At 41.3% G+C, this 23,011-nt stretch overlaps 1 protein-coding gene across 1 annotated transcript in view; it reads left to right on the top strand.

Moving 5' to 3' along the window:
• The window catches only part of SPTLC2 (serine palmitoyltransferase long chain base subunit 2), a 99,844-nt gene that overhangs the window by 40,228 nt on the left and 36,605 nt on the right, over nucleotides 1-23,011 (top strand). The window contains exons 6-9 of the mRNA XM_046647329.1: nucleotides 1,062-1,155; nucleotides 4,921-5,026; nucleotides 5,761-5,980; nucleotides 8,142-8,268. Coding sequence (XP_046503285.1) covers nucleotides 1,062-1,155; nucleotides 4,921-5,026; nucleotides 5,761-5,980; nucleotides 8,142-8,268 — 547 coding nt within the window. The remainder of the gene's footprint in view (nucleotides 1-1,061; nucleotides 1,156-4,920; nucleotides 5,027-5,760; nucleotides 5,981-8,141; nucleotides 8,269-23,011) is intronic.

The raw sequence follows: 23,011 nt of genomic DNA, 5'->3' as shown, positions 1-23,011 counted from the left end.
TACATGTTAAAAGTAATGCTTGTTCAAGGATTTTAAGGGCAAAACTGAGGCCTGCGCTCCATGTCACTGGGGAAAAGATTAACGAGTGGGATCCTCATGGGACTTTGGATTTAGTTAGGAGTGAGAAGAAGAATGCCCTGTTTCGGGGCCAGCCCTGTGGCCGAGTGCTTAAGTTCACGCGTTCCGCTTTGGCGGCTCAGGATTTCACTGGTTCAGATCCTGGGCGTGGATATGGCACTGCTCATCGGGCCATGCTGAGGCGATGTCCCTCATGCCACAACTAGAAGTACCCACAACTAGAATATACAACTATGTACTGGGGGGCTTTGGGGAGAAGAAGAAGAAAGAGAGTGTTGGCAACAGGTGTTAGCTCAGGTGCCAATATTTAAAAAAAAGAATGCACTGTTTTTACAGGCATTACTGCCTCAGCTGCCTTCTCCACCCGACACTCTTTCCATGAATAAAATAGTACATCATACCAAAACTCACGTGGAATGCCATCAAACCAATGGAACTGAAAGCCTTTGGAGACTATCTGATGTATCAGATTGTAGGTGTAAGTAAAAACCTTGTGCTATATATCTGAATAGTAAGTCAGTCACAGGACCTGAAGAAATTGAATTAAAGGGCCGGCCTGTGGCCAAGTGGTCTAAGTTCGCGCGCTCTGCTTCGGCGGCCCAGGGTTTCGCCAGTTTGGATCCTGGGCACGGACCTGGCACCACTCCTCAAGCCATGCTGAGGCAGCACCCCACATCCCACGACTAGAAGGACCCACAACTAAAAATACACAACTATGTACTGGGGGGCTTTGGGAGAAAAAGGAAAAATAAAATCTTAAAAAAAAAAGAAAAGAAATTGAATTAAAAGGTTAGAATTTTACACCTACTTCTAAGTAAATTTTCGAAAAAATTATCGTTTATACATTTTTCTTCTTAAATGGATAGTTTTGCTATTGTAAAGCTTTCCTTAATAAGATATTATTAATGCTTTTAGCGTTTCGTCATTTGTGTAAGCAAACCTTTCCCCCTGGTGTCTTACCTTCTGTGCTTGTGGTTTTGCAGGGTTGCCTGATTCTGAGTGATGAGCTGAACCACGCATCACTGGTTCTAGGAGCCAGACTCTCAGGAGCAACCATTCGAATCTTCAAACACAACAGTGAGTTTGTCATGGAATTCGCTTCTGGCCATAGTGTTTAATATTCAGCAGTGGTAACATTAGTTGCATTAATAATAGACAATATAAATGAAGCTGAAGTAGCAACATTTAAAATATCCTTCTGGTTCAATCTTTTTTTTTTCCATTGGCACCTGAGCTAACATCTGTTGCCAATCTTATTTTTTTTCCTTCTCCCTGAAGCTCCCCAGTACATAGTTGTGTATTTTAGTTGTGGGTCCTTCTAGTTGTGGCACGTGAGACGCTGCCTCAGCATGGCTTGATGAGCGGTGCCATGTCCACGCCCAGGATCCGAACCAGCGAAACCCTGGGCCGCCGCAGCGGAGCACTTAACCACTTGGCCACGGGGCCGGCCCCTGGTTCAGTCTTTGAAGTTATTCTCTTCCTCGTTGGAATAAAAATAGAAGCTCAAGGAAGCTTTTTGGTACAAAATATAACATTCTCCTTTTATTTGACTGTCAACTTTTTCATCTTTTTTGTTTGCAAGTCACTTGTTCAGTGTACATTTACTAGATGCCTATGATGTGTCTGCCATAACACTAGGAGTATTGAGATGAGTAAAGCAGGATCCCTGATCTGAGGATCTCTGATGGTCAACGAAGAGACTAGAGACAAATCAGCAGTTAGACTATGAAACACAGATACTGAAATACAGATGTGAACAGACACCGTAAAAGCACAGCAAAGGTGGCACGAAGGCAAAACTTTTCTCCCTGAGTGGAAATATCTGTGTGTATTATTAAAATAATCATTTATAATAAAAACGCATACCTTTCGTAGTTAAAACACTCACATGTAGAGAGGAAAGATAACCAAAGTGTATGTTTAATATCATCTTTTCTGAAAATGTGTTTATGTACAGACAAAAGTAGAAGAAGACAGAACCCCCACACGTTAGGTCTGTGCCTCTGGATGGAAGGTTTTAGATGCTCATAGCTTTCTTCCTTTTGTCTTTATCTTGTCTAAAATGGTTTGCAATGAGAATGATACAGCATTTTGTTTTGTGTAAAAGGGATTTATTAAACACTGTTGGGTAACCTGCTGATTTCTTACAACACATCATGAACTTTGACAGTCCGCGTGACTCTCTCCTCCCCTCGTGAGAGGGTGCGGGCAATGTCTGGAGGTGCCCTCATTCAGTCCATCCCTCTGTTTGGACATCGAGGTCATTTCTAAATTTTTCCACTTAGAAACAGTACTGCACACGCTCACATTTTTGCTCAATGGTCTGATTAGTGCTTTGGGATAAATTCCTAGCAGTCTTAGAATGCCTAGTTAAAAGGGTATGAAGCCGGCCAGCCCAGTGGCATAATGGTTAAGTTTGAGTGCTCCACTTTGGCGGCCCAGGGTTCGCCAGTTCAGATCCTGGGCACTGACCTACACAGTGCTCATCAAGCCATGCTGTGGCAGCATCCCACATAGAAGGACTTACAACTATGTACTGGGGCTTTAGGGGGAAAAATAAGTAAATAGATGGATAGATAGATAAATGAAGATTGGCAACAGATGTTAGCTCAGGGCCACTCTTCTCGTGGGGTGGGCGGTGCCCCTTACCTCCTTACTTTCCAGTTCAAGTGCCAGCCCTTATCTACATCAGAAGGCATTGCTAAAACATCCTTTAGAAAAAAGGGTATGAAGTTTTTGAACTTTTCCATTTTGTCTCCAAGCATTGTACAAATTTTTCCTCAACAACATGACAGTGATTCTATCTACTCACAGGCCAAAACTAAAGATTTAAATCTTTCCTAATCTAGTAAGTTGATAACATGTTAGTTTTTATTTCTTTGATTAAGGGGTGTCAAGTGACTTTTTATACAGTTAGTGTATTTGTATTTCTTTGTAAATTGGCCATTTTCAAACTGTTTCTCTTTCACTGATTATAAGAGCCCTTTATATTAATTATCCTTTCTTTGATGTTACAGTATTTTTATTTTCAGGATTTTATTTTTCCTTTTCCTCCCAAATATACATAGTTGTATATTTTTAGTTGTGGGTCCTTCTAGTTGTGGCCTGTGGGACGCCACCTCAGCATGTCTTGATGAGTGGTGCCATGTCTGTGCCCAGGATTCTAACTGGCAAAACCCTGGGCCGCCAAGCGGAGCTCGCGAACTCAACCACTCGGCCACCGGGCCAGACCCTATGTTACAATATTTTTTGTTTTATTTTTAACTTTGTTTTTAGTGTCTTGCTGTGCAGGCTTATTAAAATGTTTATGTTATCACACTTACTGTCTTAGGACTTTTAGATTTTGCATAATGCCTCCCCCATTCTAAGACCATAAGGTTGTTCTCTTATATTTTCTTCTGGGTAGTTTTGTGATATAATTTTTATTTAAATCTTTAATTTACATAGGATTTGGGGAGCATAATGTGACAGACATACTGAATTTTTTTTCCTAAGTAGATAATATGGTCAAACATTCTACTATAGATATTTCCTTTTGTCTAAAATTTTGAACCGGTATTTATTTTTCTCTTCCTTTCTGTCTATAAACAGAGGAAACTAAAACAATGAGTACATTTTTACTTGTCTCCTGCTGATTGCCACACATTGCCCTCTACAGCAGGACTAGCGGCTTCAAATCAGATGTATTTACTTCTGTGGGAGCATCTCCTATCTCTAGGTTACGTAGCAGACAGATTGTTTTGTTATAAATAACTGAAGGTGTAAATACAATCACAACCTTTGGCCATATTATTTTTGTGTTTGTGGTATGTGTTTTTATTACCTTATTTTCTCTTTTCTACCAAAGTCCTTTTATGTAAAGAGCAAAATCATGTACCTTTGTAACCCCGTCCTTCAGTGATGAGCAGTAAAGAGTATAAAATCAGATTTTATGATGGGGTGCCGCCTACCCATATTCAGTACACCCTAGACTTAATGTTGCGTAGATTGGGGGCACGGGGTTCCTTAAGGGCATTATTTCAGAGCAAGTGTTTTAAGTGTGACATCTATAGAGATGGTAAGAAATGTCTTCAAAGCATTTGTTTTTAACAGGAAAATTATGATCCTCATTAAGGTAGTACCGTCCATGTAGTTTTCTAGGCTTGTTAACCACCTCAGGACCAACAGAGAACAAGAACTCAGTTGGATACAGACAGCTGATAAGTTAACCATGAAATAATCTCAACTGATTGCAAGCTTGTTTAACACATAGAGTCATGTGTATTTTTATTAGACTGGTGTCTTTTTAACCCGCTACCAAGATAAAGCTTTTTGACAAGCATTTGTTGCATATATCCTAGGTGAAAGGAAATGGGGCATGCATTTTTAAATTCCCCCCCATATTTGCTTTTTAGGAGATATATGCATTTGTAGTAGTTTATTTACACTCTGTTGTTCAGTCTTTTTTTATGCATTTATTTTTGAATGACTCACTAGGATTAAAGATACAGTTGATTCTATAAATACACAAAAAGCTAACTGAATGGCAAGGTATTTAACATGAAACATCAGTCGTTTCATAAGCATACCAACCAGCTGAATTAACTGTGCTACAGTCATTTAGTCAAGTTTCTATGGTTTTGAACATTTGTTATGTGTTAGATAAGATTTTAATTCAGGCCAGCAGGAGCTTACCCATTTTGCCCTGTCTTTTTCTGCCCACTTCTAGTTATGTTACTGTCCTTGGCTAGCTGAGACCCAACTTCCTGAATAAGAAATATAGAAATGTGTATTTTCATTTCTGGAATAAAGTTAGGAAAGAGGAAAGTACTTTGTGCTGAAATTCTTTTTTGTGTGCTGTAGATATGCAAAGCCTAGAGAAGCTGTTGAAAGATGCCATTGTTTATGGTCAGCCTCGCACACGAAGGCCCTGGAAGAAAATTCTCATCCTTGTGGAGGGAATATATAGGTAATCCTGCTTTATTATTCTTATCTGTCTGATTTGGCCCCATAAACTCATAGAATTTTCAAGCTGAAGGGAACGCTTATCTAGACCCCTCTGGAAAATACGGAGACCCGTGGATGACTTGCTAAAACACCTGGAGGCAGACTTCACACTCGAACAGAGGTCTTTTTGTCTGGCTCTTGATTCTTTCTGTCATGCTACATGGTCTCCAAATCTCTCTTCTGTTTGGGTCCTTTGTTTTCCTCCTGTTTGTAGAGGGAATTTATACATAGGAGCAAGAATTGGAATGTGTTTTCTAATATGTCAAAACAAATTACACACCATTTAATTTTAAGAAATATTTTGGTTACCTATTTGCAGCCCATGCACTTATTCTCTTACCTCCTAATTTTTTTTATTCTTTTGTGTGATTTTAATAACATATGCAATATGACGCAAAGTCTAATGTTGCCTATAATTCAAGCTTTAGAAGACTCTGCTGTGACCTTTATCCCTTTGTGGTGAATTAAGATCAGTCGTGTTCTGGTGCTTGTTTTAAAAGATCCAGTCTCCTTTCCTCTCGACATCTGCCCAGCCATGACGTCGTCTTACTTTGCCAGTTTAAAACCACTGGCAGAGTTGTCAGACCATTTTTGAAAAGCAGCAAGCTTAAAAAGTTAATAATCCTAAAGTGGCCAACTCTTAATTTGGAGAGTTGAGAGGTCTCAGTGGGCGTGTTCTTTACCCTGTTTTGCCAGCATGGAGGGATCTATCGTCCGCCTCCCTGAAGTGATCGCCCTTAAGAAGAAATACAAGGCATACTTGTATCTAGATGAAGCTCACAGCATTGGGGCTCTGGGCCCTACAGGCCGAGGTGTGGTGGACTACTTTGGCCTGGATCCTGAGGATGTGGACGTTATGATGGGAACATTCACCAAGAGCTTTGGTGCTTCTGGAGGATACATTGGAGGCAAGAAGGTAAATGGGCCATGAGAATCGAGCAGTTAAGGATAAAGGTACTAGCTGCTCGATGTGGTGGCCACACTGAGCAGATAAGGCCATGAACTGGGATGTGGAGATCATGAATTTGTTTGTGGCTTAGGCTCGTAGTGCCAGCGGGCTTCACACTTCAGCTGCCTGTGAGTGACTGATGAACTAAGGCTGGTTCTGTTCATTGTTTGTTGTTTGCTTATTTGAGCTTCATTCTAAACTCCATGCTGGTCTGAGACACAGAATACCCTCTTGTATGAAAGAACACACAGTGATGCTGCCTGTTTGCCACAGTCTTCTGTTGGGTTTGGGTTGTGCTCACAATTTCAGAAGCAGTGGGGTTGTCATGGGAGCCAGTGGGATAGGCGACCCAGCTGCCCTGCTCTTGGGCTCAAAGGCATCTTGGGTGAGCATAGAGACAGGAAGAAAAAAGATTATTTTGCTACCTCTGGTGTTCTACAAGGCATTGTATTTTTCAGTTTAAAAAATATATAGTGAACTCTTTAATAAAAAAAAATATATATATATAGTGAACTCTGAGGCATTTGAGAATCAGTGTGGTATGGTGTAAATAGTTGAACCGTGGAGACGGAGGCCCAGGTTTGAGTATTTCCTTGCTAACCTACGAGACCTTGGGCAAAGCATTTAACCTTTCAACTTCCTTATTAGTGAAACAGAGATAAATATGCCTAGCTTGTAAGATTGTAGTAAAGTTTGAAAAAATAATGTGTCCGTGCATTGATGAACCTTGAAAGCATTATGGTAAGTTAAAGAAGTCAGTCCCAAAAGGTCACGTATTGTAGTATTTCTTTTATATGCCGTGTCTGGAATAGGCAAACTGTAGAGACAGAAAGTAGGTTAGTGGTTGCCAGAGTGAGGGGATAGGGGAAGTGGAAAGTGACTGCTAACGGGTGTGTTTCTTTTTGAGGTAATGAAAATGTTCTAAAATTAGATAGTGATGAAAGTTGCACAGCTATGTGAATATACTAAAAGCCACTGAATTGTAGACTTTAAAAAAGTCAGTACTACTGTATGTGAATTCTCTCTCAGCAAAACTGTTGTTTGAAGAACTCTCTGCAGTTTTAGGAAAAAACAGTGTATGTCAAGTATTTGTATGTGGTACATAATAGGTGCTCATAAATGTCCTGAATTCCTCCTTAAAACCTGACATTGGGAGTCTGAAAGCATGGACTTTCTCTTAATAATTGGTTGCTTTTAGAGAACACCCATTGTCAGTGGTTTTAGTCAAGTTTGATAGATTTTTACATTAAATTTTTATTAATGGGACCAGATTCACTTTGGAGAGTTGATTGCTTTTTGGTAGGATTTGTTGCTAAACCAAAGGACAGAAAAATAATTCTCTGAGAGATCATTTAGGTGTAGAATATTTTTATGCTTTTGTGGTTTTTGTACAATTTTTAGTAGTTTTGAAGTGACACATTGTTTTATAGCCACGTTTTGTGTCTCCTTATGTGGTTCGGGTACATAGGCTTTTTTGTGTGCACGCTGTATTTAAAGGTTTAGTGAAGTTAAAATGTATTAGAGAATAGGGATATACAACTGATTGTCTTGAAATCCTTGTACCTGGCAGAGAAGGTTTTTCCTCATTCAGTGAGATGGCTTTAGTGTTCATGAAAGACCCTGCAAATTTCTGCCACATTTGTATCATTTGATAAGTCTCTGTGTATCTGGAGGATATCTAATGCCTTTAAAATTGGTGTTAGAGAACTTTCTCTTATTCAGGAATGAAGGGATGGGCTTTACAGATGCTGTTTTCTGTAATACTCAGAAGTCAATCATGTATCTGAAAGCAATGCGAACACTTTCTTGTTTAATTCAACACTGTAGATCTATTTATAACGTTAAATGATATGTTGTCCAAATTTAGAAGGTTTCTTTAAGACTAGTTTTTCTTTCTTCTATGTTGTGCTGTGTTTAAAAAACAAACCAAAGCCTGAGGACGTTGCCATGTGTCTGAGCCAGTGGCTGACAGTGTGCTCTGATCGTGGTGGTTGACCTTGCGGCTCTGGTTAGCGTCCTGTTCCAGTGCCATTGAAGGGAGGAGTCCGCTTTCACCTGGAAGAAAGGCAGTGACGTTGCCCACGAATGCCGGCACTGGCTCTAACGACTTCTTCTGTGAACTCCCCAGGAGCTGATTGACTATCTGCGAACACATTCTCATAGTGCTGTGTACGCCACGTCACTGTCACCACCTGTGGTGGAGCAGATTGTCACCTCTATGAAGTGCATCATGGGGCAGGATGGCACCACCCTTGGTAAGTCTTTCTTTTCTTGGAAAATTTCCTGAGCTTAGCAACCAAAGGTGCCCATTTTTGTGAGCTTTTTTTCCTAAAATGAGGAGTCTGGTAGACTAATGGGCAGAGCTGGCAGGTGTGTGAGGCCTTGTTTTCCGTGAACACTTTTCGGTGTCTTTATACACGTGCCAAGAGAACAAGCCCAGCTCACTTCCTCTTGCACTTTCTTGTCTACAGATGGTGAGGCTTTAATCTCGCTATCCTTCCTGGCCTCATTAGTCTCAGGTAACAAGGCTGGCTTCAGGGTCTTTCTTAAATTGCGTGATTTTATGTGAAGATGTTAACTCACTGTGTAGTGAGGTTTCATTCCTATAGTATTTAAAAGCTATTTCCATGAATTAGTGTCCTTGATTTAATACCTTTTAAAAGAGTTTCTAATTTAACATGCGCTAGATAATAAAGGTCATCCTGACTCTGTTTATTCTGTCTGTGGTGGGATTTGTAGCGGAAACTAGATGCCCTAACTTGAGCATGCTAAAATGAGCACTAAAGTGTGATGTTCGCTTTCTGATATTTGACACTAGAGGGCAGTGTTGAACGCAGAAGAGTTACAATAAAAGGGGAGCAGTTGGGTGGTTTTGTTTTTTCACTTTTAAAAGTATTTCCATTGTGAGTATGAGATATATGTTAATTTTACTTGTCGCTTTTTTAATGCTTCTAAAATCAGCTTTACTCTTAAAAAGATTTCACATTATCGGCCTTCAGCTCTCCACTCTTCAGTTATATAGTATTTTGTGGTAAGATTGATATGGTTTGCATTGAAAAACAAGAAGGAAGTGGTATATCTGATTTTTATTGATTTAAGCCTGTTTTAATGAATCAGAATTGTACCTTAATATTTTTTCTGATCTTGATATATCCTTGTTATCTCTAGAGAGAGATTTTTGGAAATAGATTTTGGAAGTGTTGGTCATTTTCAGTTTCATAAATTGATTCCTCTGGGGAGAAAATATTTCATTACCGTACACACAGCGTGGAGCCTTGTGAGCAGCTCCCTGTCGCAGCAGCTCAGCATGGTCTCTCCTCCCTGGACGGTGCTACTGGAAATAGTATGCTGTGATCTGGAATAGATGCAGCTACAGATAGCCAGCACTTACCTGGGTACCGCACCAGATGCACCAGCCTTGTTGACCCGGCACGCAGACTGAGGTAACTAAGGAGCCAGTGGCCAACAGCTGGCAGAGTTACCTGACTCATTCTTCGCCCTGTCCTAGAGCGCGGGTCTGAGTGACGCATGCTCCCTGGGTAGACGACTTACCTGCACTAGTAATGCTGTCTGGGCTCTGCTGGCGATGAGAAAGGGAAACGTGGAAACTAGACCCAGGCTTTGGCTTAGGACTCGTTCTCCAGTTTATCTGTTGCCTCTCTAGCCACCCCCTCAGCTTAGCGGTCATCTGAGTGAAGTATATACTTGGGGATCTTGGGGATGCGAAGCAGAGTGGGTTGTTGCGTTAGGCCCAGAGAGTACCGTAGCGTAGAAAACAAAGTTTTATTAATCATTCACCAGATACTTGAGTGCCTGCTATTGGTGTGCCAGGTGCTGTTTCTAGGTACTTGTGATTCATCCAAGAATAAAACACACCCCGGATTCCTGCCTTATGGGGTTTCTCGTGAGGGAAGTAAATGACACAGCGTGCTAGAAAGTGGTAAGTACTCCAGGAGAAAGTTAAGCAGGAAAGGTGGGCGCCGAGGAGTTCTGGGGACCCAGTTTGCAATTTTAAATAGGGTGGTCATCGAGAAGGTCAGATTTTAGCAAGGCCGTGCAGGAGGTGAGGAGGTCGACCTGAAATGCAGGGATAGAAGGCCCTGAGCTGGAGGCGTCTCTGTTCAGGAATACAGGGAGGCCACGGTGGCGTGATGGAGGCCCCGGGGCGAGTGGGGTGTGAGGGCAGAGCTTGTGTGGAGGGCGGAGGTTCTGACAGGAGGCATTCTTGTCCTGTAAGGGTGTTAGGTTGACAGGAAAACACGTTCACACTGGGTCTCTTGCCCTGTCCTCGTAGCAAGTTCAAATTCTTGACTAGTTTCTGTGGGTGGCTTGTTATTGGCAGGCTTGTGGCCTGTTTCCGGTAGGTTAGGAATTTTATTGGTGTTTTAGATTTCATGAAAAGGTATGGAAAATAATGTACCCATGATCCCATATTTTAATGATGTTAATATTTTACCCTATTTATCTCACTTTAAAAGAACAGGTAGCTAAAACTTCTTTAGCGTCCCTTCCTGGTTTGGTTTCTCTCACCCTTTCCCCAGAGATAATGCCTGTCCTGAAACTGTCTCCTGTGCTTTTGTGCTTTTACTATGAATGTATTCATAAATGATGTGTCATATGAGTACCCCCGCTGTTTGAAGGCTCGCTGTCTATTTGTGTAATGACTTGCAGAAATGCTTATGAGATTTAACCATCTGAATCAAAACCCACTATAATAAATCCTCGTGCACACCACCAAAAATGTTTTCACCTGCGCCTGAGTCTGGGCTCGCTGTAGGGTGGCTTCAGTCATGTTTCAGCTGTTTTCCTGATTGGGCCGTGTCGCTTGTGCACCTGCATTGTTTAAATGTGCTGTGCAATAGCTCAGTCATCTTCCCCGCATCACTAATGCAGATGTCCTGTGACATGTGGAAAAGCCCCTGAAGAAAGTAGGTGAGCCTGAGAGGCCCAGGAAGTCCCTGCATTTGAACACTGTATTGGAGTGCTAACCCTCGTTGAGACAAACAGGTGCAAAAGTGAGAAATACGATGGATTTCGTACTGTGTGGTATCATTGAGTGCTGCATGGAAATGTGCCCAAATTTCTTAAGGGCTGAAATAGGAATTGGTGTTTTGGATACTTTATATTTCACAGAAATTTTTAGTAGACTATTATGTAGATTTTTTTTAGTAGCTTAGGGGAAAACTGGAGTTTTGAATGATCCAGGAACACATTTTTTCCCAATTCTTTCTTTCTTTTTCTTTTCTTGTCTTTTCTTTCCTTTTTTTTTTTTTCTGAGGAAGATTCACCCTGAGTAACATCTGTGCCAATCTTCCTGTATTTTGTACGTAGGTTGCCGCCCTAGCATGGCCACAGGTGGTGTAGGTCAGTGCCCAGGAACTGAACCCAGGCAGCCAAACTGGAGCATGCCGAACTTAACCACTACACCACCAGGCCTGGCTCCACTTTTTTTCCAATTTTTAATGTAATATAGACTCTTCTACCTGAAAATGCACACTCTAACACAGTTTTAGGAACAGACTGGATTCCAGTAATGAGGACTGGTATTCCAGTATTGTTTTATGTGTTTAAGTGCCATATAAGTTGGTCATATTGTGGGACTCTTTCTACAGCCTGCTGTATTTGCTTGCTTTGTCCGAGTTAAGCCTGTTGAGGGTCAGGTCCTTGTTGGTTCGTTTTCACTGTTGCGTAGTGCTCCACACGGTATTACCACAGCTTTTTGTTCATTACTGTGTCGGTGGACATTAGATTGTGAGCTCTTTTTAGCTGTTCTGTCGTACTGCAGCAACAATCATTGTACCTGCCTCTTTTGCATGTGTGTCAGATTTTCTAGGGCACACCCCGGCCTCGACATTGGTGGGCCTCTTTAGAGGTTGCCAGATTCTTTCAGAAGTGCTTATGCCAGGGGCCAGCCCGGCAGCATAGTGGTTAAGTTTGTGTGCTCTGCTTCAGTGGCCTGGGGTTTGCCGATTTGGATCCCTGGTGGGGACATGGCACTGCTTGTCAAGCCATGCAGTGGCAGGTGTCCCACATATAAAGTGGAGGAAGATGGGCACAGATGTCAGCTCAGGGCCAGTCTTCCTCAGCAAAAAGAGGAGGATTGGTGGCAGATGTTAGCTCAGGGCTAATCTTCCTCAAAAAAAAAAAAAAAGTGCTTATGCCAGTTTACTCTCTCGTACTAGTATGAAAGTTATAGTTTGCTCATTTCCGTGCCTAAGGATATTAAAAGATACTGTTGACCCTTTTGATCTCTGCCAATATGATGTGTGTGAAACAGTATCTCGTTGTAGTTTTTATTTGCATTTTCCTGATTACTAGTCAGATTGGGCCATCTGTTTATATGGGTATTTTTAGGAGTTCTTCATGTATTCTGGATAATAATTATTTATTAGTTTTTTCTCTCAAACTGAGAGAAACAGCTTTTCTTTTAATCTTATTTATGGTGTTTTGTTTTATAAAAAGTTTTCCTTTATAATGTAGTAGAATTTATCAGTCTTTTCCTGGATGGACAATGTTTTGTGCCTTAAAAAATCTTTTCTTAACTCAGAGTCAAATATATCTTCTACAGGTGTTTGCTATTTTCTTCTACTTTATATTAATTAATCCATTAATTAATTTTTGCATGGCTTTTTGCCTGGTTATATTTGTATGTGTATATGCTGTACTTTAGGGACATTACTCTTTTCAGTTTCATCTTGGATTATCTAGCCTTTCTAGATCTGTAAATTTAAAAACCGCACATTCTTTCAATTTTTATATTTTGAAGAAATTTGTCTGGGAAGAATCAGACTTGCATAAGAGCTATGCCAATATTTCTGTCTTCCATTGAGTTTTGGCAGTGCTGTGAATTGGGAATGGGGGACACGACAGGTAACCCATATGTGAACAGAAGGGACTGTTAGAGAATGGTACTGAATTTGTAAATTGGAGGACTCTGTCTCCACGTTGTGGTTAAGTATCTCACATACAATTTCTATTTCATACTGAAGGAAAAAAGACATGCAATGTAAGTGCTTGGTCCTAGGTTTTATGTTGGTTTAAAGGAATGTTAGAAATAATAAGCTGATTTTCTTTTCATGCCCTTACACTCTAACTTTCTGATTGCTGTTACTGGACATACAAATATTAAACATTTATTTGAATAAGTTCATTTTTGGCGTAATATTTTTCCCTTTATGTAGAATATAATCATTGTGTTTACATGTGTGTTTTTTGTTTCTCTGAGTGTGAACTTGTTTCACCATAAGCAGTCCTTCCTTGGAACCACTCCAGAAGCCTTGCTCTTACCAAACAGGATGCTAAACCAACACATTCCATTGCACATGGTACTAAAGACAGTGAAGAGTCACCAGGAGCTTAATTTCCTTTTTTCTCCTTCTCTCCCTATGTCAGTTTCAGATAATTCAGAGAACTCTAGGACTAGAGGCTTTAGATAAGCTATGGTCAGCAAAGCGTTTTTTTGTTTTGTTTTTACCCTTGAGCACGTGCACTCCGATATACAGCTCTGATCTCATTACCACACACTATCCTATTTGGCACTCAGCTTTACTTTTCTGGAGATGATGTAGTTGAAAGATGCATTCTTTTTAAGATCATGAGTTTACATCTCTCTTCTCTAAGCTGCTCTGTTCTTAGAGTTTTTCGCATTTTATATGTGATTGTAAATTTGAGGCTTTTATTCGGAATTTCATCTTTGAGACTGATTTAGGAACTTAAGGAGTTCATATATTACCTCTGCTCAAGTGTGTCTGTCTTTCTTCTTTCTTGGCTTACTGTGGACCCTGGTTGGTTCGCAGTGCAGGTCTCTTGTTGCTGTACAGAGATCATCTTTCAGATGTCTTTTATTTTTAAATGTACATATTGTGTTCACTTTATGAAACTCCTGCGACTTCTGGAAAAAATGGGAAATTTGAGCGTTCTAATCTTCCTGGGTGTTCTTGCTTTTCCCCCCTGGCGTTAAGGAGCTGGTGGCAGGGGACGAGAACTAAAAGTTATGAAAAAATCAGTAATTTTAAATGTCTGTTGCTGAATTCCATGAAGTAGAGCTATAGTCATGTGGCAGAGTTAATATTTCTGAGCATATTTTTAAATCTTTTTTCTTATTATAAAACAATCACAAATTGACAGAAAAGATGGACATATAGCACAAAGAACTTTTTTTCCTGAACCATTTGAAAGTAAGTTGCTGATCAGAATCTTCATCCTCCCAAATGCATAATCACAATACAACCATCCAGAGAAAGACATTGAGTCTAATACACTATTTAATTAACTGATATAAACATATTAATTATTTCAATAACTAATATTGATACCTTATTATCTGTTCCTCAGACCCCATTCAGGTTTTGCCAGTGTCCCAGTGATGTGGATGTGGTTCAGAATTACGTGTTGCATATAGTTGTCACGTCTCCTTAGTCGTCAGTTACAGTTCCTCAGTCTTTCTTTGACTTGCATGATGTTGACACTTTTAACGATTACAGGACAGTTACTTGATAGAATTTTCCGTAATTTGGGTTGACTTAGTGTTTCCTCATGATTAAGATTTAGGATATGTGTCTTTAACAGGAACATCGCAGAAGTTATGCCCCATTTTTCTCATTGCATCCTCTCTTTGTATTCTCAGCTAAATATATCACTATCAAGTTAGTGAGGTCTGAAATCTGAAGTCCACTTTCCCCGTAAATAAGTCAGCTTTTGTTGATTCTGCCTCACACTTCTGCTTATTCCCACTGCCACCTTACTATTTCAGGCCCTCATTACCTATTGCTCAAACTATTGCACCAACTCCTAACTGCCTTGTTCTTGCTCCAGCCTTTCCTATACTCAACCACTTGTCAGTCTTCTTACGTACAGCTCTGTTTGTCATTGTCTGTTTAAAGATGCAGAAATAGAAAAGAACAATCTTCAGTAACTCTGAGTTGCTTAGAGAATAACGTCTAAATTCTTTTTGAGATGTTTAAGATCCTCTATAGTTTGATTTTAGCTTCACCCATCTTTTTCTGTACCTCCCACGTACCTTTATTGAAACCAGTTTGGTCCCTCTGACAGAATGCTTATCCTCCTGTGCCCCAACTGTTCATTCTTCAAGGGCCAACTGAAATGCTGTGTCTTTTATGACACCTTTGTGCTAATACTTTTTTACCTCCAAAAGCCATATGTCACAACTTTATAATATCACTAATTTATAATTTTGTCTCACAGAGCCAGTGTGTAATGTTTGAACACAATGTTTTCTTCAGGGGCCAGCCCCATGGCCGAGTGGTTAAGTTCACACGCTCCGCTTCCGTGGCCCAGGGTTTCGCCATTTCAGATCCTGGGTGCGGACATGGCACCACCCATCAAGCCACGCTGAGGCGGCAACCCACTTTCCACAACTAGAAGGACCCACAACTAAGACTGTACAGCTGTGTTCCTGGGGGCTTTGGGGAGAAAAAGGAAGTAAATGAAATCTTTTAAAAAAATTGTTTTTCTTCAAACTATGTACGCAAGTCAATCACTAGACTTAGATGCTAGATGTTATCATTGGTGTCCAGTCCTAAAATACTAAACATATAATGAAATCTCTAATTAAGCCTTACCTTTTCATTATAATTTTGTCTATCTCAAGTATTTTATGTTACTTGATTTTTATTTTTTTCTTCATAACTCATCATGTAGTATAGCATAATTCTAATGAGTATAAAAGGTTTATTATTGCTACATTCAGCATGTCTGATAATTTTTGTTTTTGTCTTGAATGAATTCAGTTTCTGAGTCCTGTGTATCTTTTTTTTTTTTGAGAAAGGTTAGCCCAGAGCTAACATCTGCTGCCAATCCTCCTCTTTTTTTGCTGAGGAAGACTGGCCCTGAGCTAACATCTCTGCCCATCTTCCTCTACTTTATATGTGGGAGGCCTGCCACAGCATGGCTTGCCAAGCTGGCGTAGGTCCGAACCTGGGATCTGAACCGGCGAGCCCCCAGCTGCTGGGGTGGAATGTGTGAACTTAATAGCTGGGCCACCAGGCCGGCCCCTCTGTATTAGTATTAACACTTTATTTTTCCCTGTAGCAAACATTTTTGGTAATACAAGGATGAAATGCAATAAAGTATTAGAATGATGCTGTTGCAGAAAGGTGGAGACTTTACCAAAAATGAACTTTCGGTTAATAGGCAGTATTATTGGGCAGTAAGGCTTAAACAAATAGACAAATAGTATGTGGTTGATTATTAATAAATGTTTTCATCTTATTTGTGGGAAGACATGTTGCTCTAAAAGCTGCAGCCTGCAAGGGAAGTTGGGATCCATCCCCTATCCCACTTTGCGAGCACTCCTTCCTTCTTCCTCCCAACCTTTCCCACATTTTCCCTCCATTCCTATCCTTTTCCCAGAGAAGAGAGGGACATGTGACGCAATTGATAAGTAGATATTGAGAGACATCTTACCTGGGAACCAAAAACAGGTACTAGTAGGTGGGAATTGTGCTGCCAGTGTGCTTGTACCTCGAGTGGACACACTGAGTTAGAACAGGCTGGTGAGTAGGACAAATGAGACCTAGGAAATTCTGACAAATTCCACTAGACCTTTGAAATTCTGCTTTTACTTCACACATCGCTAATCCACGTCCAGTAATGGAAATTTAGCTGTAAGATCTGTTTATGAATCAAAGCAGAATGTCTGACCAAAGTAACTAAAGTTGTGCTTTTCCATTTTTCACTGTGCTTTGATGTATTTTATTTCTTGCCAAAGATGTAGTTTTAACGTATTGCATAGCACCCAGTATAGTTTCTGACATCTAGTAGCCTTTTGATAGATTTGCTGAATGATTGAATGTACACATGATCCAGAAATATTAGAAAATCAGCGGAGAATGTTCTTAAAGTACATCACTTGTATAGTTGAATGTTAAGCCAGAATGGCCAAATCATGGACCAAAATTAACTAGATAGGTACATTTTACTAGATAAATTTTAAAATGATGACAGAAATAACTTTCTGTGTAGAAAACTGTGCTTTTTGTACTTCTTAGTTTTGAAGGAACTGGGCCCATTCAGGTGGCTGTTGGTGTAGGAGAAAAAACGAATACCTTGGGCAGATGGAGGTTTAATTAAAATTAGGGTTGGCTCATTTGAATTAATTCCTGTAAGAGACTTGTTAATGAGTGATGCGGGGTCGGTGAGCCGAGGAGTCGAAAGAAAGATTTCTTAGACTCTCAAGATCTGGCAGTAGTGCTCTTTTATTTAGAGAGTAGAATAGCATGGGGACAGGACCCATGGGCAGTCAGAGAGCTTCTGCTGCCGCCGCTTCTGCTGCCCCCGCTGGCATGGGGACAGAGCCCATGGGCAGGCAGAGCCGCTGCTGCTGCCCCCGCTGGCATGGGGACAGGACCCATGGGCAGGCAGAGCTGGTGCGTGGGGACAGGACCCATGGGCAGTCAGAGCTCCTGCTGCTGCCCCGAGTTGAGGGTTAGGGCTAATTTTATAAGGCATAGGTATATGATTCATCTCTTTACAAGACAAAGGAAAGAACATGAAAAAAAGTTAAAATGGTATCAGTGCAGGTGGGGTCTGGTCATTGGGTGATCCCATGACTTTTAGACAAGAATCAAATTGGATTAAGTAAAGGTTAGAAAGGTTAGACACCACCACCCTAAACCAGTTACATGAGATTGCCAGACAGCAACCAACTTAAGTTCTTGCCTCTGGCATTGACCAAGAGCCTCTAGAGATAAGACCATCCCCCCCTCTTCCTGGCACAGAGAGGGAGGCATCTTCACAGATAGAGGTTTCCCTTAGAAATGTAAGTGTTTCCCAACAAAGGGGCAAACAAATTCCACTCCTTGGAGCCTGAATCTCATCTGTAGTTTTAAAACTAACCAGCCTCAAAATCCTCATCATAAGCCATTTTAAAATTAAGCAGCCTAAAAATCCTCATCAATGAGGTGTAAAATGATCAGTCACTTTGAGAATCCCAGGAACTGTCAAAAACTAATTTAGGAGAACTGAGAAACTTTTTTTAAAAAAAGCAGTCCCGGATTTCCATACTGAGGGGGGCAGATCTGTTAAAGACAACAAAGTCTTTAAGTGAGGGGGGGGAGTCATAAAGAGAGAATTTCCTGCTTCTCTGCTGGGGGCTGACAGCTTTGAACATCGACTTGTTATGTTTGGCCAGTGCCTGGGTACCACTCTCTCCAAGCCCTATGCTTTGTGAGCCCAAGAGTGTTTGCGTTCCACTTTTTTCTTCATTATTATTTATCTGCTTGTATGTAATTTACTTCACTATTAGAAATTCATCTAAATAAAAATCAGGTTTTCTAGTGCTCACTTTTATTCTCAGCCACAGTACAGTTCAGCAGTGTATCTGACGTGGAGTCAGACCAGATCCCTCCAACTTAGTACATACACCACCATTAAAAAATATTTGTTTCTGCATTTATCACGCTTTTATCAGGCATCTACTCTGTATCCTGTGGTGTCTGTGCTGTTGCAGAGCGCAGAGTTGAACAATGCATGATCCTTGCCTTTGAAAAATGTGAGTCTAGAGGTGGGAGTGGGATTCCAGGAGGGAGAAATTCCCGCTTTGTTCGGCTTCTTGTTTCTCAGTTTCCTCCTTCCTTCTCCCTGAAAAACCTCCTCCCTCCCCCACCCCCCAAAACCTTAAACTCCCTTAAAGCCAGCTAATTATTTGAAGCAAATGCAGATCTTACGTTCCTTATCAATCTTTCTAAGTGGATTTTTTCTATAGAAGATATTGTTACCAAACCTGAAGTGAGTTTGCTCACCCGTTGCGCAGCAAGCCAATCTCTGACACCGGGTGTGGTGAAAGAAAGTAGGAATTTTATTTTTGCACAGAGCTGAGCAAGGAGAGAGGGCAGCTAACGCTGAAATCGCAAACTCCCCAAAAAGCTAAAAGGAAGGGTTTTTATTTGGGGTTTTAGGTAGGGGTGGGGGGCATATGGCCTTGGTGGTCGGAGTTTTCCCACCAGCCTGTCTTTGGCCTTGAGACTACTTGCAGAGAGGAGGCAGCCCCTGACCTTGCTGGTCAGCAGCTTTCCTACCAGCCTGTATCTCTTTGTCGGGAGGAGATAATCCAGGTGCTTGTCCTTGACGGTGTCTGTCTCCATGGAGGATAGTGGATTCTGGAGCCAGGAAGTCAAAGAGTAAGCAGGGAATGAGGGTTTTGGTTTTAACCCCATATATGCTGGGTTTAATGTGGGGAAACTGATATCAGGGTCGGTATCAATATCACTCTAGTAAATCACCAGCAATCAAAGAAAAAGATTTTCCTTTTGTAAAGTAGCCTCTTCATTATCTAACACAAAGGGCATTTTAACCAATGGTTTAAGCCTTCTGAAATTAGCAAGCAATGTGACCACTTTACAGGTGGAGAAACTTGAGCTCATAAACAGGACAAGTTTTCTCAGAATGTTGTCTCCGAATAGTGTGGCTTTCCTAAACTCTGTCCGCTTCTCCTTCTGAAGTTGCATTAATGATACTTTATATTTTATTAAAATGGACTATTTTATAACCTATTTCTAATTTTCTTACTTCTGGTCTGCTAATTTAAAAAAAAAAAGCAGGTAAGTTTAGTTGTGAGTAATCAGCCCTACAGATGAAAGAAAGCCCTTTGGGCATTTACCTATCTGTTTCCAACTCCCTCTCTGCTTCAGAAATCTATTCTGAATACTCAAGAACTTGGGTGGTGTGGTCTTTTCTTCTTCCATTCCCGTCTCCCTTCCGAATCCAAATGCGATTAACCGTTTCTTGCAACAAGAGTGGTCGCTCTTTTTGTGTCTTGTTTCAGTTTGTTTGAAGCTGGCTATTAAGATGCCCACAGGCAGCAGGCTGGAAGCTCAGCTTTGAACAAATGTAGACTTGTTCATTTAGTAGAATGTTGTTCTTAATACAAAACATAAATAAGGAGTCTGCGTATGTTCCCCTGGGACAGGAAAGGAGCCTTGACTATTTTGGAGAAGATGTGGTAAGATAATAGAAAGGAAACTAAACTCTTAATTAAAGTACTGTGAGTCAGGTTACTTTTTTTTTTTTTAAGATTGAAGTGGGTGATTTACCTTAGTTTTATTTCATAATAAAATTAATTGTAAAGGTTTTTTTCCGCAATTCGATTTGTTCAGTTACTGTTTAGCTGAGACGGATGACCATTACTTCAGCCTGTTCTTCTCATCACTTCTAATTTGTGACTTTTATAGCCCAGATTCTGTTTTGCTTGTTGAAGAATAACTTTCTAAACCTTAACATGGTTGGAATTGCTTTTTTCCCTCAGAATTATTTCTGACATCTTTGTCTAGGAGACTTGACCCTAGCTTTTCATCAACTTTATTGCAATTTATTGCTGCAAGAATACTTAATATGTATAAACAAATGACAAGATAGATGGACTCTGTTCTGAATTAAGAACCCAATACCTTTCTGATGGCGTGCCAAATTTGAGAGCTTTCTGAATTGATTAAAACAATTGTCACCTATGGTTTTTCTAATTACCTGAATATTGGTACCTACCTGCCGTGTCCTTGGCAGTGGAATGAGGTTCAGAGGACTTCATTAATTTGTACTCTTTTAAGCCCCTGTTCTCACACTCTGCCCGTGAAACATCTACATCAGAAATACTTTTAGTATGGTGGTTCCTAACTCTGCTTACACACAGGAAAACTTAAAAATTAGTAATAATGCCGATGTCGGGGCCCCCTTGCAGACCCAGTGCCTATCTGGGGGTGAGGCCCCTGCAGGGTATTATTTAAAAGCACCTACAGATGATTTTAATCTGCAGCCAGGGTTGCTGTAGAGATTGTTAAAAAACGAGGATTCTAGTCTGCCCCATCAGACCACTGAGTCTTGGTGGACAAGGCCCTAGAGTAGGCATTTTAAAGAAAACCTCAGTTAATAATGGCAGCTAACTTTTAAGAGATTTAAGTGTTATCTCTTTTTATGAGCTTGCTTACATCAAAGAGAACCAAAAGCAACTCTGTGGATAGATGTGGTAGTTAGGGAAAGGAAAGGAAATTGGAAGGCAGATGTACGATCTCTTTCTTTTTAAAAGAAAAAATCAGGGAAATGTTGGCTTGTGGAGCAGGGGTTTGGTGGTAAAACTAAGTTGCCAAATTTCATTGTTTTTGGAAATCTCAGTGCCTCGATACTTCCTTCTAAAGAGCTAGTGATCCTTGCTGAATGAATCCGAGGCGTAGGTGTAGACGTGAGAACCCAGTTAGGGGATGATGTGGATTAAGGCTGCCCCAGCTAGAGAAGCCCAAGGTGACCTGGCCTACATGCCAAACTATATGACCCAGTGGACTTTTTTTATGGTATGAATTAGGACAACCCCAGGGAGAGAAGCCCGGGGCATCCTCACCTGCATGCCGATCTATATGGCCAGATTCATATCTAAAGTTATATGACCACACAATAACCAGACCCCATCTGCACTGAAATCATTTAATGACTTTTTACATCATCTTTTCTTTTTTTTCCAGTAAAAATAAGTCACGTACCCATGCCTTATAAAATTAGCCCTAACCCTCAACTCAGGGCAGCAGCAGGAGCTCTGACTGCCTGTGGGTCCTGTCCCCACGCACCAGCTCTGACTGCCCATGGGTCCCGTCCCCATGCGGCAACAGCAGGAGCTCTGACTGCCCGTGGGTCCTGTCCCCACGCACCAGCTCTGACTGCCCATGGGTCCTGTCCCCATGCGGCAGCAGCAGGAGCTCTGACTGCCCGTGGGTCTTGTCCCCACACACCAGCTCTGCCTGCCCATGGGTCCTGTCCCCATGCCAGCGGGGGCAGCAGCAGCGGCAGCAGCAGGAGCTCTGACTGCCCGTGGGTCTTGTCCCCACACACCAGCTCTGCCTGCCCATGGGTCCTGTCCCCATGCCAGCGGGGGCAGCAGCAGGAGCTCTGCCTGCCCATGGGTCCTGTCCCCATGCTATTCCACACTATTCTCTAAATAAAAGAGCACTACTGCCAGATCTTGAGAGTCTAAGAAATCTTTCTTTCGACTCCTCGGCTCACCGATCCCGCATCAGGGAGAGAGAAAGAGAACTGAGGACTCAGAGACCTGTGGTCAGGCTTCTGAGGCTGGTGGAATTATTTTTGTTTTACCTTTTTTTTTTATAACCTATTGATTCAGAATCTCAGATTTTGGAGTACATAACCTACAAATGGCCTTTCCCACTATAAACCTTTTTAAAAAAAAGTTCAGTACTAATCAGTTTGTGAAACTCTTGTTTATTGCCTTACCTTCTGCCTCTAAAACTGTTAGTTGAATTCCATGCCTGACCTTCCCTAGTGCTTGCCTTACTTGCTGCCCCTCTTCCTCCAAAGGTGGATGCTTGACCACACGACACGTATTTCCTCACGCCTTTAGTCCTGTCTGAAAGTAGCATGTGATATGTTCCAGCCCTGGAGGAGGACAGTGGGATAGTCTTTGGACAAATTAAGATTTTCTGTCCCCACTGTAGCTGGCCCCTTTAAAACTTAGTTCCTTAATTTTTCACAGGCCCTTGGCCTCCTTTCTTCTGTTTGTTTAGGGCCTTCTGTTTCTGACTGTGTATTAGCAACCGTTCTTTTAAATTCTGGATTATACTGAATCACAACTTTAAGCCTTCGCCCGCTGCTGCTTGTTGCATATCCTGTGGCAGTCCTCAGGAAATCCTAGTTTTTGGCATTGAAACTAATTAAAGGATTAAGCTCCTAGGAAGGGGATGATAACCAGTGCTTGTGAGAGGAATTTGCTGTGCAGAGCTTGGTGGTAAGAAAAGCTGCTCTAGTTGCAGATGAAGCAAAGTGGTAGTCGTATGGGAGAGTAGATTCAGATGCTTGGATGCATCCTTGTAGGGAGGTAAAAAGCCAAATGGCTGCCTTTGAACAGGATCCCCAGGATGGGGGGAGGCGGGCTGTCCGCTTTGATATTCATTAGCTTGACAGTTGCCCGAGCTGAGCTCTTTGGTATTTGTCTCCAGTCTAGCAAAATAGGGGCTGTGTCTAGGACATGGTACACCTAGTTCC

This window comes from Equus quagga, chromosome 20 (genome assembly GCF_021613505.1).
Source record: "Equus quagga isolate Etosha38 chromosome 20, UCLA_HA_Equagga_1.0, whole genome shotgun sequence".
In the NCBI taxonomy this organism is placed as follows: domain Eukaryota; kingdom Metazoa; phylum Chordata; class Mammalia; order Perissodactyla; family Equidae; genus Equus; species Equus quagga.
The sequence above is the reverse complement of the archived record's forward strand: the minus strand, read 5'-3'. Positions and strand labels throughout refer to the sequence as shown.